The sequence below is a fragment of the Lontra canadensis genome, unplaced genomic scaffold (genome assembly GCF_010015895.1).
Source record: "Lontra canadensis isolate GAN:19392208 unplaced genomic scaffold, GSC_riverotter_1.0 scaffold48, whole genome shotgun sequence".
Taxonomy (NCBI): Eukaryota; Metazoa; Chordata; class Mammalia; order Carnivora; family Mustelidae; genus Lontra; species Lontra canadensis.
In genome coordinates, this window is record NW_022631042.1 from 2769544 (window position 1) to 2788661 (window position 19118).

The 19118-nt window shown below is 36.9% G+C and overlaps 1 protein-coding gene across 1 annotated transcript in view; it reads left to right on the forward strand.

Annotated features, from left to right (window-relative positions):
• Positions 1-297: 297 nt before the first annotated feature.
• The window catches only part of SEMA3E (semaphorin 3E), a 243294-nt gene continuing 224473 nt past the window's right edge, over positions 298-19118 (forward strand). Inside the window, exon 1 of the mRNA XM_032873241.1 lies at positions 298-745. Within this exon, the coding sequence (XP_032729132.1) occupies positions 631-745 (115 nt within the window). The 5' untranslated portion in view covers positions 298-630. The remainder of the gene's footprint in view (positions 746-19118) is intronic.

A 19118-nucleotide genomic window follows, 5' to 3' on the forward strand; every position in this document is an offset into this window, starting at 1 on the left:
CTCAACCCTGCCTGAACTTTCCCTGTAAACACAGCTCGCTGACAGAACGGCATCCCTGCTGGGTGGATCCTGCAACTCCTGGAGGGAATGGCACTTCTTGTTTTTAATTAGCAAGGTGAAAGGTGAATTAAAACTAGCTGTTTGGCAAGTCAGTGCAAAGACTGACCGGAGAGTCAGAAGAGAAAAGAGCTCCACGGGGAAGGCAGTGCGTGTGCTCTGGGATTGTTTTTTTTTTTTTTTTTTTTTTTTTTTTTCCCCCTTTTCTGAATGAAGCGCTTGCCGAAGTGACTTAAAAAAAAGAAATACAATTTTCTCCTGAGTCTATCCGAATAGTTGCTGAAGAGAGCTCTGGACAGGACATGGCTCTGAAGGCTCACTCCTTGGAATGTCCTCTTGCTCCCGGCTTATAAACAACTGTCCTCAGGGAAGAAAGGTTTTGCATATTCCGAATACAGCCTGACAAATGGCACTTTGGGACTGTGCTTTCTGATGACAACGCGTTCATTCGATTTCTGACAAAGCCTCTCACGCACTGCCCCTGGAGGGGAGTCCTAAGTAAAACTCAGACCCACCTTAAAGTGAGGATCGGAGGGACGCCCGGTGAGCCCGGGGAGCACGGAGCACGGCAGCATGGCATCAGCTGCGAACCTTGTCACCTGGCTCCTGTGGGGTTACTTACTGGAGCTCTGGATAGGAGGGCACACGGCTGATACCCCTCACCCCCGCTTACGTCTGTCACATAAAGGTAGGTCACCTCTTTAGATCCTTTCGTTAAAAAAAAAAAGAGAGAGGTAGAAATTAAATTCTTTTAACACAGATCTCTGTTCTTCACAGAGCCTGAAAATGCAGCTGAAAAAAATGATTGCAAAACTGACCTAAGATTCTAAGTACCTCTAATTAGCATGTCAGTACTTAACCACACCTGAGAATAGTGCAAAACCGCATGCCAACTTAGAGATGTTATTTTTATCTTGTAAATATTAGGTTGTATTAATAAGAAGTCCATTCTCTAGCAGAGAAAACAGAAGAGGGCAGGACGCAGGTTGTGAATTGCCTTGAGGGGCTGAATCCCCCAAGTTAGCAGTTAGGTATTTAAATACCGATTTATGCATTTGGGGAAGCAAGGATGTGGGAGAAGGGCTTTAGAAACAGAAGTGGAGTTGATTATGGTTCTGTGTTGTCTGTAATGGGGATGAGGGGAGGGAAAAAGAAGCAAAAGGATTTCTTATCCAGGATAACAGAGTCATCACCATGTAATTAGAATGACTAACGAGTAGTTTTTTAGTAGAGTTATTAGAATTTCTTTTATGTCCAGCGAAAATATATTCAGAGTTTATTAGCAGTCCTTGTAAACTGATTTATACTGATTAAAGTATTAAGATACTATTCACTAGCATCTAGTCTTTTAATGTAAATTCATACTGCTTCACTGAATTTCTGTCTGTCAGAAAGTGCTTAAATATTTTATTCTGCAGCTATGTCTTGGAAAGCAGCATTTGCTCATAAATAAATTATCAAAAGATAGCTTTTGCATCAGGACCAGTAAAAGCCAGTTGTGAATAGGCTTGGTGATTCTTCCTATAAACAAACAAACAAACAAACAAAACCTGCATGTAGAGAGAAGGTGACTGCTGACCTAAAAGTAATTTGGAATACATTTTCAGAAAGAAGTATTTATTATCACTAATCATTGAGACAAATAACAGTTGCATAACAAGAATTCCATAAGAACCATTTTTCAATTGTGTGAGCTTTAATATTGTCCCTATTGTAGAATGAACAGAAACCTGTATTTTTGAAGCGTAGGTGTAATCTTTACCAGAGGGAGAAACAAAACAGGAAGCCTCAATCGCATATGACATGATTGACCTTTTTTTTTTTGGTTTTATTATAATCATCAGTTGATATTGACTATAGAAATTTCTTATTTTTAGAATAGTTAAAAATCTATGAAATACCTTTTTCATTTATATTGTTTTCCTATAGCACTCTCCAGGAGATAACATAAGTTTAAGAGACACATTGACACTAAATTTGTAAGAATTTGAAATAGAGTACCTAGCATTGACACTGATCATTTGAATTGGGAAGGAGTATCGTGGTATGTATCAAAATGCATATTTCTAAGAAGTTTGATCAAATATATCAAAATTTGGTGTGATGAATTATGGACAAAGAAAGATGTCAGAAGACGAACATAATAAATTGATTGTTTTTCTTAGGCAGACAAGCAGATAAGCTGCCAGTTTTGGCGAGTTACCATTCTGCTACACCTGACATTAGCCTTTTATACCTCATTATTAGGGTACTTGTTCTCAGTAGTTCAGTATTAGGGTATTTTCAGAGATACCTTCTTTCAGTATTTCATTAGCTTGTAGTATGGTCAGAGCATACCAAAATTCTCTAATGCATCTAAATGCTATGCATAATACTGTGATCAGACTTATCTCCATTACATCCTTCTTGTTTTTTTCATTCCATCTCTCTGTAATTGATTTTATGGGTTGTGTTCTTTGATGTGGGAATAGAACTGCTAGTCTCTGTGTGTACACTGGACTGGAAACTACCACCAAATTTCCCTTTGGTTTTTCTTAACCTTTTCATTTAATGGCACTGGCTGAAATGCTCACTGTTGGGCTTTTATTCAAAGACAGTGTATAGTTACCTGAAAATAGAATGTTCTCACTTGTGCAGTTTAGCTAGCTAGCAAAATCAGCTGAAAGATCACACAAGAGATGTAACCTAAGGCAGCAAACGCCTACCACAGGTGCCTCGGTGAAAGCAGAGGACTGGCAGAGCAGAAGTGTGCAGCCCCATCAGTCCACTGTAAGCCGCCCCCACTTACTCTTTACCCTTTGGAATTCAGTGGACCTTTTGGGGGGTATCCAAAAACTATGGGGGTTGTATTTCAGAGTATAATCTCTTACTATCTGGTCACATTTTAGTAATGGGTCAGTTAGTTGATTGATATTATACATGAGTACGTGATCCTTCAAAATAAGGAGCACTGGATATAAATAATGTAACACCTCTGAACTGCTGCCTAACCCTTAGGATATAAATCCAGTAGGGCTCCCTGGAGGTGGTCTCCTCCATTATCAGGATGGCACTTGAGACCACAAGCCTAGTGTCTCTTCCCAAAAAGGAGGCAAAAGTTTCAGTGTCATACACAAAGTTTGAGCTAAATTATGTGAAAATACCCATGGCATGCCCTTTCCTCTCTCTTCCATCCTTCTCTATTTCTGGAAGTGGCATGTTCTAAAAACAGAGCTTAAGAGCAGGGGAGACCAATAGAGCTAAAAGGGAAAAAAAGGCAGAGAAGGAGGGAAGACAAGGTAGAAAGTTGGTATCAGATATAGAGCATCCTCTTGCGTATTTCCCACTACCCTCCACCTGCAGTGGGATAAAACGGAATTCCTCCCTCATCTTACTGAATATCCACTGCACTCCAGTGTTAAGCAAATATGCTGAGAGCAAGCCTAGTGGATAAAGCTATGAGACATTTACTCTTGTTGAGGCAAAGAACATATCTTTTAATGTATTTTTTAGGTCTAAGATAAATTGGGCGAACAAATAAAAACTCAGCAAGGTGGTATCCTGCTTTGTAAGACTTTTCAGTCAAGATTTGAGTTGACATTAGTGGTACCAGAAAGATACTTAAGGGTTTATGGATAGTTAAGAATTACAGCCAACTTTATAGCCAGTAACCTAAAAAGGATGTTATTGGTGTGATTAATTCAGATTTATAATGTTCTACCCAAGGATTTCCTTAAAAAATAGCTGAGATCCTCATGACAGAAGTGAAGGAGAAAGAGAGGAACGGGAGTAGAGCCCTACTCGTCAGCCACTTCTCTCTGTTGATGTCTGTTCTCTCCTTCTCTCTCACTATCCTGCATTAATGAGGTTACAGGGAAGGCAAAAATAACTCTCTTGATAATAGAGCTCAGAGAAGAAAAAACAAATGAGCAAAGCCCCGTGTCAAAGAAGAAATCCCAATATACATGGAGAGCCCCAGAAATTCGGTCAAGGGAGTTTGGCAGATGAGGTAGGTAATCAAAGACCCAATAAAGAATGACAATCACAGGGGATGCCGGGGTGGCTCAGTGGGTTAAGGCCTCTGCCTTCGGCTCAGGTCATGATCCCGGGATCCTGGGATTCCTGGGATTGAGCCCCACATCGGGCTCTCTGCTCAGCGGGGAGCCTGCTTCCCCCTCTTTCTCTCTGCCTGCCTCTCTGCCTACTTGTGATCTCTCTCTCTGTCAAATAAATAAAAAAATCTAAAAAAAAAAAAAAAAAGAATGACAATCACAGAAGCCAGGGAGAGTAGTTGTGTAATCAGGGGATGTTTGGTGAAGAGATAGCGAAGTAAAGGCATAAATATGGCAGAAGATCTTTCCTAAAATATGTTGACATTATGAATGTAGATTCGAGCATTGTATATATACACATAAAATTGGGATATACAGTATTAATTAGTCTATATTTAGTTATAACCAATTAAGAACAGACTTCTCTTAGTTCAGAGTGTTCAGGATTTACAGTCTGAGGTCTCCACTCCAGCTCTAGTCCTTCCACTTATACTAATAGTAATTGTGACTCAGTTTCCTTAATTTGAAAATAGGGATAATAATGGTGCTTTTTGAGAGAATCAAATGAAATGGCAAAACTGTGAAAATACTTTATAAGCAAAAATTATTTTATTAATATTTCCTGAAGACTGATATAAATTGAGAAGTTTAGAAGGAAATGTGTCCTAAAGAGAAAAGTCTTTAGGAATGGCATGAGTTTGGATATCAATAAATGCTGGGATAATGTTAATAGAGAAGACAGAAGAAGTTGGTCTTAATTAGAATAAAATGTCTGTTTTTTTCTGATAGGTGGCATTCACTTGAAATCCCATCTTCCATACCTTTGGCTTCTGGATGTAATAATTTAGAAGATGATTGAATCATCAGTATATTTTTCTAAGATTCACGGACAATAGTTTTGCTTTAATAGTATGTGTAATATATCAATTAATTTACATTTTCATTTTATACTACAACATTCAATTTTTTTCCAGTTTTTATGAAAGAAAATTGAGGTAGAATTCTAGGAGAACACAGTAAAAGCGGAAAGTTTTAAGTGATCGATCATCCTGGAATCTATGGTATTCATTTCATATCCAGAGCAAATAAAAGAGAGGCAGTGACTAAGCCAAGTTTTTCCTGATGGAGCTCATAGCTCAGCGAGTAACTAGGTATTATCAGTAGTGATTCCCCGAGTGAATATGCATTATTTAGTCCTTATCTGGAGTTTGGGTATTACAGTGTAAAAACCTTTGTCCTTTATATAGCAATAGGGTGAGGGGAGGTCAGAGCTAGCAAAAACAGTAAATGGAATTTAAAATGAACTGGGCCAATTTTAGACTGAAGAATAATTTAGTTGCATAAAACCATTTCTTACAAGTTTTTCTGAAGAGCGTGTCCTGTCCATAATATAGAACCAATACTTGTTCTTGACTATTAAATATATGCAGTAGTCATGTTGTCACAGTGGAGTATTCTTTCAAACATTTGTTGCCCTATCATTACTTTGCTGTCTGTGTTAGATTTGTCGTGTAGCCTGAGGTGACTTCATAGAGGGGTTCTCTCTGGGTTTGGATCAACTTGGTGGCCTCAGTTCTATGACCACATAATAAAGAACCAAACGTCAAATTGGTCATTGGTGGTAGAAATTACTATTAGCAGTCTGCAAAGTCAGTGTTATTTCTTCAAAGATATCTACTGGAATCATCATCGGGAGTTCTTAGTGGGAGAGTGTGCAAGGATTTGCTCCTTTATCTTTGTGCGTAAAACTCTTCTGTGGTTTAGTAGAGGAATTTCGTCTGCAGGAATCCAGAAATGGTACTTTGCATACATGCATGCCCCTTTATCCATAGCCACCGCAGTGTTAAAGTAGTCTTGTAAGGTCAGTCTTAGAGAACTGAAAACAAAACAAAAGTGAAATCATACCATTAAAACATTTTCCAGAAGGTGTGGAGTGAAGTTTTAGATTATTTTCTTAGTTTCAAGATGCAGGGCTAAATGCTGGTTCTAGTCTTCTAGCACGACATCTGACACTTCGGAATATTATATAAATTCTACAAAGGATGATGGTTATTTTAATAATGATTTTCTCTCAGCATGGTTTTAAATAACATTTGAAGCATAAGAGACACTATCAATGTCACTAGTTATTTCTTGGAATTAGGCAAGCATTATTCTTTGTACTCATGATAAGGATGACAATGACAAGATTGAATATGACATAGGCTGGGTTTTCTGGACTCTGAATGAAAAGGATGTGTGAATGCCACAGTTGAACCCAGTATTATAGTCTCTGAAGAATGTGCTGATTTCAAGAACAGAGATGTCTTTGGAATTGATGACTTGACTTCATAGGATGGCTAAGGCAGCTGGTAACTCAAGAAATGTTCAGCCTCCATTAGTACTAATGGCTGGTTCAGGGTATTCCCACTATATGGCCCTCTTGCTCTGGTAATCTTGCCTCTACAAGTGTGGAAAAGGGAAAGAGAAATCCAGGACTTTCTGATTTCTGGGGCTTAGAAATGTATTTCCACTTCCATTCCTGGTAATAAACTCTCAGCCTTTATTGCTCTCTGTTCAAGGACTTAGCTTAAGGCTTTGGCACAGTACACACAGAAGGATAGCGTAGGCCCAGGAATTACAGAGCACTCTTACATTGTATTTTCATGGGCCTAAAGACTCTAGACTTTGGATGAGACATACTGAATGTGAATCTTGCTTCTGGCTATATGATCCTGAGGTCCTTATCTTTTCTGATTATGAATGTTCTCATCTATAAAATGGGGTAATATGTAACTTGCAGTAAGCTGAAAGAATTACACAAGACAAAGCAAATTATTTGACAAATACTTTAGCGTGGGAAGCTTTTTAGAGGTTATTCAATGAATCAGAAGCTCAGAGAGAACTAGTCTCCCCTGGTTCCCTTTTTTTTTTAATTCTAAAAGCCATCATGATTTAATCATTAACTTAGAACTGAAAATAAGGGAGGATCCTTAATCAGTATGGTTTTTTACTTGAAAGCAAAGATTTTTCTTTCATGAAATCTGGCACTCACTGTAGTAGGTGACGAGAAGGAACAAGGAATATTGGGGTCTGTCATGTTTGTAAGTCACTGTGGAATTATCATTATTATTATTATTATTATTATTATTTTTGGTAGTGAAGGAATTAAATTTTCCTTAATTGGAAAGTTAAAACTTAAAGAAAGAGGAAAGTTGGAACTTCGTCTGATGGCACCTGGGAGATAGCAGACCAAAGCCACAAAATAAACCAAAGTTACTAACAAAGGTTATTGTAGACCCAGCTTTATAAAGCACATAGAACTATTATTACTAAGACCAGACCACACTGTCAAAAGTTAAACAAAACAGTATCTTAGAAGCAGCTATCAATCTAGCATGTACTGCTTGCTTTGAAAGCAAAAGAAAGCTTTCCATTCTACCTTCCCCTGGACAAACAGGTAGGATAGCCTGTGTGGGCCGCAATTCCCCCCCTCTTTGTAGGTGTTTGATAATGCTCATTGAGTGGCTAGATACATGAAACAAAATGATTTAGAGCCCTGCTTTTGAAATGACAGTGTGATGGGGGATGGGGTGAGGAGTACCAAGGAAACTAAGGAATCCTGAAGAACTATTTATGGCTCCTTTGGTAAGACATGCATGAGGAGAGAGGCAGAGGGGTTAGGGCTCTCCCTGTTCCCCTCCATTCCTCTCAGGGCTATATGGTAGTGGAGTGACCAGAGCCTCTGGACATCCTCCAGACCTTGTTAGCCATATTCACACATTTATAATCAAGGTTCTTCTTCTTCTCCTTCTTACCTTTGGCTGCATTTGTATTTCCTGAGGGATTACCACACCCCTCCCATTTTTTTCTCTTATCACTTCATTCTTTGATTACCACACTGTGTTGCTGTCACCATCCTTTGTTTTGTCCTCTTCTGCTTTTTTTCCAGAGAGGTATTTTTATTTCTTCCCGACCTTAGGCCAGAAGTGGAATGAAAACATATTTGTAGCAAATGGTGTATATTTCTTGGCCCTCGGTTTATCTTCAGTATTTGTTTCGTTTTTGTGGTCTAATTCAGTGAATAGACAGGACCTTTGAGTTAAAAATCAAAGTTTAATTACACTCCTTTGGCATTCAAAATTTGTTGAAATTCATGACTTAAGAAATAATGAAATATGATACTGTGGCAAATCCTTTAGTATTTGCATAATAGCCACCTGGACAACTTGTCCTCTTTGTCTAGCCTGTGTTTCTAATGGGACCCTTGTGACTCTTAGGGAATGGACTGGGAAGGAATTAGGGTACCCAACAGGAGTGGATATTCCTGCCCCCCACTCTCTGTCTCAACTTGGGTTAAGTGTAAGTTAGCATATTCTATGTAAGTCTGTCTCTTTCTAGTCCATTTTGGTTTATTTTTTCTGAGTTTTAAGTTTTAATTCATTGAAACCAGAATAAAAAAGAGGTTTTTATTCACAGGGTAGAACAGAAGAGCAGCATCCCAGAGGATAAATCTTAGTGGTGATGTTAGATAGCTAGACTAACTCCAGAACCAGAAAGGAATAGCAGCAAAGAGATTGGGGATAAAAGAAGGGGAAAATAGAGGTCAGCTAGGGACACTGACCTTTTCCTTTCTGGCCAATTCCCTCCCAGGAAATGATGGGAAATGAGGAGGGCTTTAAATTCAAAGCTCAAGATGCACTGGGGAACTAAGCCAAAGAGGAATGTACTGACAGCATTGCATATAGCTATTCACGCCTCCTGATTGCTTTTTTCCTAACCCCGAGTCCAAGAGTTTATTATGGACCATGGGATTTCTCAGATCCTTTCCAATTCTAGAATTGTAGGACTCTGTTCCTTCCCTTATGAGACCTCCCAGTGTGTATAATTTCTCCAAAAGACATTTTAAAATTGTTATTAGGAAACAGTATGTTCTAGTGGCAAGAGTAAGTATGGACTCAGAATTTTAAAATCCTGGGTTTGAATCTACAGTGCGTATGTCCTATTCGATGCTGTATTATTCTTGCTAAATCATTGAACTTCTGAGGCTTACTTTTCTCACAAGTGTAAAGGGGCTAATGAACACAGTCAATCTCATGATTATTGTAGAAAACTTAAATGTATCATGGAAGTGGATATTGTGTTGTAATGACTTACAGTGTTCCCTAGTTTATGTGATTGTCTATAAACATTTTAAGATTTTTGAGGGCAAGGGGTATTTTTATTTTATTATTTTATTTATTTTATCTACCCTTGTGAATAGAATAAAACGACTTACTCAGATCTTTCCTAAAGCCAGTAATTAAAAGCTGGGTGTTTAGTATCTAGTGTATAAAAACCAAACAAAACTTTTTATTGTTGTTGTTGGCTTCTGTGTTACAGCCCAAATGACAAAATGATAAAAACTTACCTAATTTTTTTGAGAGGTAGAGCCACTTCTAAAAAATTCACCTGACAGAAGGCTTAGTTGAATTTCATTGCAAAGGAGATGAAGTTACTGGGGATTTTCTTTCGTTCCCTTTCCGAACTAGGGTCTCAGAGGGGATTCGCACTGGGGTGCTACGCAGAGTGTTAGAGACTGGCAACATCAGCATCCCTGGGGAGCTTCTGCAGCAATAATCCTGGAGCTTTCGGAAGCTGTGTTTTAACAAGCCCTGCAGGTGACTCAGTGATGGTGCTTCAGGGGAGCCTCACTTTCAAGTTACCTTTTTCATTTTTTTCCTCCTTTTAGGTCCATCACCTAGGTTAAGGGTGTCACTTATTCAGATTTCCAAATCACTCCCTTGGTCTTGATAAATATACTTACATTCATAATATCTATTATACCATTCTCTACCCACTTTTTTTTTACTAGATGATATATATAGGTAATTTAGCATGTACATTGTATCTGTTGTGAATGATCATCGATGATAGAAATTATGAATGGTGTCATTGAGTTCAGACAAGAAAACATCAAATATTGATGAGTTGTGGAATAGCATTTTATAATATTCTAGAACTCCTTCATCTCTCAGGGGAATGTTTTCTGGGAGTCAGAAATTAGGTCCACTTCATTTTTCTTTTGGTTATGCATCCTGATCGTTCCCTTCAGGGATTCAGAAGCTTCTGTACCTTTTTAAGAAATATTTATTCAGCCATTCACTTATTCCATGATTATTCTGTTGCACTTCTCCCAAGCTTTAGATATTGACTATCATGCTAGGGATCTAGGAATAAAAAGCACAGTTTTGTTAAATGTGATGCATTTCCTGAATGGGACCCTGGGACCGCAATAGTTAAAAACATAAGGAAATCTGAATAAAGTCTGAGTTTTAGTCAGTAATAATGGGTCAGTATTGGTTTATTAATTGTGACAAGTGTACCCATATTAATGTAAGCTGTTCATAGGGGAAATTGAGTGTAGATATATGGGAACTATCTGTACTGTCTTTACAACTTTTCTGTAAATCTAAAACTATTCTAAAATAAGAAGTTTAATAAAACACACACACACACACACACACACACGCACACACAGCATCTCTACTCAAAAACACTATTTCTGAGAAGCTTAAAGCCTAGTTCTAAGAAGAGACAACTCATGATGGAGCAGGATTTTTTTTCTATTTGGAAAGTTAACAAAGAGATCTTATGGAAGCATGGGGTTGGGAAGAACAACCAGAGGACAGTCTTGGAGATGAATAGGGTCAGAAGTGAGGAGCAAGGCATCTGTGTGTAATCCTATCTTGCCACCATTCTTCACCATCCAACTGCCTATAATGTGCTGTGTCCTCCTAGAAATACAGTTACCCTTGAATATCTAGGTCACTGAGTTCTACTATGTTCATAGTTTCCACACACGATAGTATCACAAATGTTTTGTGTTCATGCTCAATTAAATTGTCCCCATTTCTATATGACTTTAAGCAATTCTCCACTTTTTTTTTGCATGAGTAATATGACTAATGTAAACACAGGTAAATTTTGAAATTTTGGAAGACAAATTTATTATTTTATTGTTTGAACCCTTAGAATCTAATGCACTTTGGCTACTTAATGAATTTATTTCGTCAATTGCATTTAATATACAGAATGTAATTGTTAACATTTCTTCACATTAATGTCACCAATCTGACTTCTTTTGTAGCATGCCACATCTAAGTAGTTTCCTAATATAAGTGGCACAAAATAAGGTGTGGTAGGGCTTGCTGGGGGAGCATTCAAAACTCAGGAAAATGGATGAGAATACTTCTCTTCTGCTCCTGCTCCAAAATGTTAGGCTCTACTTTGGCTTCAGGTCTTCTGTTATGAAAGTTTTGAAGAGAAATCCAGAACTGCTTTAAAATTATTCAGGAAATATCTGTATATTATTGGAAGGCACAGTTTAGGCCTTTGGCAGAGAGTGGTTTGAATTCATCTGGGCCATTACGTGATCAATGTCACATTTCCAGCATCTTTTCTTCCCATTTGCTTTAAGTCATGATCTCCAGTGTCCAGTGTAGCCTTGCATTCATTTCTAGAGTGATGAACTATGAAGAGAGACAAAGAGCTAATGAATGAAATCAGAAACAAAGCCAAAAACAAAGGCCAGACCTTAAAAGAGTAATAACTTACTCAACACCTTCCTTTCTGGAGAATATTCGAAATGAACAAAAGCAAGGATATATGTTTTGTTTTTATCACTTTATCCCTGTGCAAAGGTTGGTTTATGAATAGTTTGACTATGGTGCCTTTGTTTTGTGGATTTATTATTTTAAAAGCATGGCTGTGGGCAATAATATAGTGAGAAGAATAAACAAGGTATATAAGTTTTATAATTAGAGTTAGTTTATGCAAGGTATTTTCAATTTATTTCCCAACTCAAGTTAATTGAGAAAAACAATAAAGAATTTATCTTAAGATTTTATCTAATAAAAATTGGCAGTGTATTTTGAAATAGTTGTATCCTTCAGGTTTTTTTTTAGTACCATACTAATTACTCAAATATAATAACCTAATATGAAAGAAGAAATTGATCGACAGAAATGGAATGGTGAAAAGTGAAGTTAACTCAGGAGAAAGCACACATTTGTCACTGTCCCTTTCTCCTAAAAGGAGTAAATAAATATGGAAACAAGAAGCACCTGATTATTTTATTTTTAGAAACTAAAGTTGTCAAAGTAAACACATAGGGAATAGGGTCATTTTGGTCATTTTGAGTAAGGTCAAAATAATATATTTTTAGAAGAAAATGTGGAAAGTAATGGAAATAAAATGATTTCTTTTGAAATAGCTCTGTCATTACTCATGAAACTGATAGAGCTTATTTTTCCTTATGAGAAGAAGAAAAAGGAAAGAAATTTCAAGTTTGACATTATCATGATACATGAATGTTATACATATTTCTGGTCAGATGAATGATAATATAATAGATACTTTATAATTGCTTAGAACTGGTACTGGAATATTGAGCTTGCTGACAGTTTAAGGGTGTGCTTAAACTTGAGTTAAACATATGGTGTATTCTTAGAATAGCCATACTACCCATGTTTAAAATTTAAACAGAAAAAAAATCTTTTTTCAAAGTCGAATGTTATCATTTTAATTGATGTACTCAGTTAGCCATATAACTATACCTTCTTATTAATAAGGGGATACAAAATATTTCCTTTTAATTGTCCAGAATGAAGAGAAGAGAGAAGCTAGGACTATGAAATACTACAATGGATATTATGAGCCATCAAAAAATATCAATTCCTATCTTGTTGTAATTATGAGAAGTTAATATGTTTGAACTTCAACACATTAATATGTTTTGATTTTCTAATAATTCCCCAATGCAAAATCCGCTTGTAATATTTAGATTACCACAGTAAGAAGAACAATATTACAGTTAAGTCAATTACACTTATAATTAAAAGAATGTAATTATATCTTTGTCATTATATTTCTCAGAAATAAGATAAAAGTTACGTACTGGGCGCTGCTTTTGACAGATTTTTTTGCCAAATGTTTTTTACTTGCTCCAAAATATGAATGCCCAAACTGAAGTCTGATGTATTTTAAGATTGTAGAAGAATTTTCCATATCTGAAGAACAAAAAAGAGAAGTCTCTAAGGCTTAAAATCAATAAAATTAGGCAAGAATAAAAATAAAAGGTTAGAAAATTACAAACAGTGGTAAAGTCTACGTGCATATAAAGCAGTAGGAACACATTAGATGCCTTTTATAATATTCTTCTCAAGGGATGCAAAATACATAGAATACAGGATTTTGGGGGGAATGCAGTTATATTTTGGAATATATAATTATGTTTACTAGGCATTTACATGCCTATATGAGCGAATATATAATAATAGGAATATATTTGTTCAGATTAGAATGCCATTTGTCCCATTAGCCTGCTAATATATACCCACTGCATTGTTAGCACAGATCTTGATATTACTTTAGTTTTGAATGTCCAAAATACTGGTCATACAAGGAAATGTACATACAACTGATCACTACTAAGTTTTGCTGTCTTGGAATAAAACTTGCCTGCAAAGGTCCTGCTGTAGGGAGTGCTGCCCCTGCGGAAGTTTGTGGAATACTGCAATTGTGTTACCTCCAGCTTGGGTGCACTTCCCTTCTCGGGTTCCCTAGCCAGGCTCCCAAGTTTCCATTCACACTGCTCCCAGCGCAGTTTCCCTTTGTCTTCACTGACTATTTTTTTCCTCTTAACAAATAGGCCCAGCTGCTCCTGCAGCCGGTTGCCCACACTCCCCCATGCTGCTCTTGCTGAGGACGGCAGCCAGAGCAAAACATAACAGCTGGGATTGGCTTACTTTGGCATCTAAATAATTTTGGGTGGGTCCATTCCTAACTTTATTATTTCATTTAATTTGTATAATCTTTCCTTCTGCTGAACTTTAAAAAAAAAATAGGTAAATGATATTGTTTCCCAAATGCTGTCTTTATCTGGCTGTGACTTTTTTTTTTAAAGATTTTATTTATTTATTTATTTAACGTAGAGAGTGACAGTGAGAGAGGGAACTCAAGCAGGGCGAGTGGGAGAGGGAGAAGCAGGCCTCCCTCTGAGCAGGGAGCCTGATGTGGGGCTCCATCCCAGGGTCCTGGGATCATGACCTGAGCCAAGGGCAGATGCTTAACTGAACCCCCTCCAGGTTCCCCCTGGCTGTGACTCTTACACCTGCCTGCTCAAGACAGATTAGTTCATTTTGCACACTTACTTTTTCCACTTTGAAAAAGTGGACAACAAACATTGCAGAAACAAATTTATTTATGTGATACTGGACACTGTACTTACCCTTTCTCTGACTCAAATAAGATGGAAAAAAATTGCCCCTCTGCCATGGATTGTGATAAGGATTAAATGAAGAAACGTTTGAATTCTTTTAGAAGAGTGCCTGATGCATAGTAAATGCTCAGTAAGTGTTTGATAGATGGAAAGTCAAAAGGAGAGAGGGGGCGGGAAGGAGCAATGGAGAGCACTGGAGAGTGGGAGTGGAGCAAGAGAGAGGAGGGAAAATGGAGAGTGGGTGACAAGGAGAAAGAAGAGAGGGTGAGAGAGAAGGAGAGATGAGGAAATAACTGCTGGAATATGGAAAACCAGTAAGTACGCTTGTATAGTTAAGACCAATGTTGCACATGTAGGATTTTTTTTTTTAAAGATTTATTTATTTATTTGAAAGAGTGCGTGCCTATGCATGAAATAATGGGGGGGGGGGCAGAAGGAGAGAATCATTTTATTTATTTATTTATTTATTTGAGAGAAAGAGTGTGAGAGAGAGCATGAGAAGAGAGAAGGTCAGAGGAAGCTTACTCCCCGAGGAGCTGGAAGCCGGATGGGGGACTCGATCCCAGGATTCTGGGATCATGACCTGAGAGGAAGGCAGATGCCCAACTGACTAAGCCATCCAGGTGCCTAGAAGGAGAAAATCTTAAGCAGACTCAGAATCTTAAGTGCAGAGCCTGATGCAGGACAGGATCTCAGGACCCTGAGATCATGACCTGAGCGGAAACCAAGAGTCAGATGCTCAACTGACTGAGTCACCCAGGCACCCCTCACAGAGGATTTCATTTATCTTATTACAACCAAAATAAAAATCAACAGTTAGAAAAGGACTGAAGTTTAGAAAAGCTTGTGGAATTTTACCCAAATCAGTGAATTTTCTCGAAGGTAGGAATTTTAGTGATTTAATCACATGCATGCCAGACAGGTAGTCAGACATGTTTATCATTTTGAATTTGTACACTCTTGTGAAAAGGGCATTCAGTACCAGATAAGGAAGTCCATTCCATTTTTAAAATTTTTGTTTTAGGGGCGCCTGGGTGGCTCAATGGGTTAAGGCCTCTGCCTTCCTTTGGCTCAGGTCATGATCCCAGAGTCCTGGGATTGAGCCCCACATCTTGCTCTCTGCTCAGCATGGAGCCTGTTTCCTCATCTCTCTCTGCCTGTCTCTCTGCCTACTTGTGATCTCTGTCTGTCAAATAAATAAATAAAATCTTTAAAATAAAAAAAATAAAAATAAAAAAAATTTTTTTTGTTTTAATTTTAAGAAATCTCAGCATCCAGCATGGGGCTTGAACTCAAGAGATGAAGAGTTGCATGCTCAACCGGCTGAGCCAGCCAGGCCCTGCCAAGTCCATTATATTTTTTAATGTTCTGAGGAGGTATTGCATACCTGATCCCGAATCTGACTGACTCTATCTTTTGATTTTTAGTTGTAGTTCTTTTCTCTAATACCATAAGGTTATAAGTCATGACAGAGGTCCACACGCTTAAGAGAGTCATCATGCCCTTTTGTGGCGATGGGTAGACATTTCTCCTGCCGTGGTTATCCTGACCATGCCACCAGGGTGCCCATCATGCTCCTCTTTGTCACTGTCCCTACCCCCCACAATGGAGCACCACAGTCAATACTCAAGAGATGCCTGCCTTGTCCTCACAATAGTGGTGCTGTCAACTAGTGACTTTTATTTATTAAAGCCACCTGAGTTTACAGCAGCTCATTTGGCAAATATGCCAACCTATTGGTTTATGTGGAGATTGCATTGCTGTTAGATTTTTCACATAGACTCTAAGGCAGCACGTTCCTTTATTTCACATGTGTGGTTTATTTGTTGAAGTGAAGGAAAACCCTCTCTTGCTCTCTCTAATGTAGAATGTGAATCATAAGCATAATAATGGCATTTGGTGTCCTGGAAAAGGACGTGAGCTCCAGAGTGAGACATTCTGAAATTTAAAGACTGTTTTTGCTATTGTGTTTAATTTTTCTTAACATCAGTTTTCACATTTATTATCTTTAGAAACTAGCTAGTTAGAAATGGTAAAACTTATGTTTATTTTAGAAATTCCTTTAAAGTTTTTTTTTTTAATTTAAAATACACATTGCATGGGCTTTCTCTAGAATGTCAGTAGTTGGAAGAAGTTTAACGCACATTTAAGACAATTTTTAAATTAACATATATGAAATATATGCTTTTGGCTTTCGGGAAGGATGTAGACCAATAAATGTCATTGCTGATTTTCTTCATAAACATTCCTAAGATAATTTATATAATTACAGTAAATTAAAGGTTAGTTTGAAATTCTTTAATATAAAGAAATAAAACACAACCTTTCTTCACAGCTCAAATAAACAGAAGACTTTTTAAATGTCTTAACAATTTTTATTTAAAAAGAATCTGGAATGGTCACCACAACAGAATGGCGGAATTAAAATACCACCATAGCTGTGATTGCTTAATTTTGTAACTTTAATTTGCTGTCATTTTGTAGATTTGCCAGTCTCTCTGGGTATTTGTAGAAAGTACTGAAATCTTAAAAAAAAAAAAAAAAGACATATGATTTTTCAGAATAATTTTTTTCATTAACTCCTTGTAAGTCAGATAGTAAGCTCTAGAAAAATAATTCACTGAGAACTTTATATGTTAAAAATATGTCATTAAAATTAAATTTTTAAAAAATCTGGTTTTTAATCAAACTTATTTGTGGTGTCTGTTCTGTTCTTGTTATAGGATTAACTTCATCAAGTGCTTTTTTCCTGTATACTGGTTTATGAGCTACTTACGCTTTTTTGGAATTTTGAATGTAGAGGAAAAATGACTCTAAAAATAATATTGAATCAGGTGGTCATCAAGTCCGAAGAACACTACATATCCATTGTTTCTTAAATCAATTTATAGCTTTCTGGTCTCACTAATGTAGTTATGGTCCATCTGCTTTATTACAATAAATTTATTACTCCTGACTAACATCTTACTGTCAGTCCAATTTACTCATCATACTACAAAGTGATCATTAAAAATGCAAATCTTACTCATTTCATTCCCCAAAATAAATCTTTAATGGAAGAATACCCATGGCTTTTTAGAGAAAATGCCTACTTCTTGGCTTGGTACACTTGGCGTATTGTGATCAGAGCCCCGTTTACTTTTACCCTTCTTTCTTGTTATATATCTTATTTTGAGTTCCAGTCTCCAGTGATTCTGAACTCCATGACATTCTGGACATCTGTCAAGCCTTTTCTTGCCTCCAAGCTTTTGTACTTTGCCTCTGCTTCCTAGGATGGCTTTTTTTTTTTTTTTTTCCTTTGTCTCCATCCTCCCTTTCTCTTCTGCTTACTCTTAATGTCTGCTCATTTTTTAGGACTTGATTTAGACACGGTATGCCTTTGCCAGTCTTCCATTAACCCTCACAGCAGTTACATTGTATTTCAGTTGTCGATTTATGTGTTAAGTTCACTAGGATTAACTTGTTGGGAATAGAGACAGTATTTTATTCATTACCATATCACAAGTATATATCTTAGTACCTAGCAGAGAGTAAGAACTCAATAAATAAATGGATGAATGTGTTGTGCTATGGCCAACTGGTCTTTTCTGGGTGTTCATTCTATACAAGAAATGTGGGAAAAGCTATACTTCATTGGCACAAAGAATCTTTCTCTAACTTAAGAGAGCCATAAATAGCCTGTTCACAGATAATTCCAAAACTACTCATAAATAAGTTTCCCAAAATCTTAATCATTGTTAGATTGATAAAATTTTCTTAGTGTCGTGAAAGAATACTTTTTTAGTACTACTCTTACTTTGTACAAATTCCAGATCAGCATCTTTGGTAACATCTAGTATATGAAACAGCCTTTTAAAAAGCCCATCAAACAGTGATTTACAATTTCCTCCTTCATAAAATCACTTAGTTACCCATGTAGCCAAATTATAAATTCTAGTAAAGGAAGTAGAAGCTCTTTATACTCTGTGACACAGTTATGGAAAAATATTTGGTGGGGTTAGTTTCATTCCTTTATAGTTAACCTCCTTAGAGCATTTATTAGCCCTTATATATGAAATGGAAATTGATCATTCTCAAAGGAGAAATTATATCTAAATACGGCTACAAAATGAAGATCATGTAGGGACATAAAACAGTAAAAATAAAAGTTAATGCTGAAAAGGAATTTGTTGACCACAAAAATACTTAAAATTATGCTAAGATTTGTTTTATACTTTGTATTTTTTATTTAAAACAATAATTCTTAACATATGTTTTAGAATTTTAACCAAATTAGTTATTTAAAATGGAGATAGAGTATGAATTGGAATCTTTGAAGAATGTTTCTTGGCAGATGTGGGATCTCATCTGGGACTTGAAGGATGGGTAGGACTTTAGTAAAGGGAGAACAAGGACGAAGACATAGCAGACTGATGCAGAAAGTCAAGACTGGTAAGGGAATTTTAGGGAATTTTTAGGAGAAAGCTGAACTTTGGAAATAGAGCAGGTAGTAGCACTGAGTATGTATACTGGGGACTGTTTGCTAGGTACATCCTTTTTCTTAGAAGGTGTTCAAGTGTAGCATATTGTGATTTTTGTAAACAGAAAAATTCAAGTGTAATTCCTTTTCCTATTCTGGCAAAATGTCCCATCTCAGAGCTAGTTATCTCTAACATGAGATAATGTGGTATTTCTATTTGCTCTAGAATGTACTTGTGCCAGAAGTAGGAAATGTAAAAAAGAGGGTTTTTTTCTTATGTTTAAAAGGTCATAACATGAGTGCTAATTGCCCTAGCTACTTAGATCAAGTT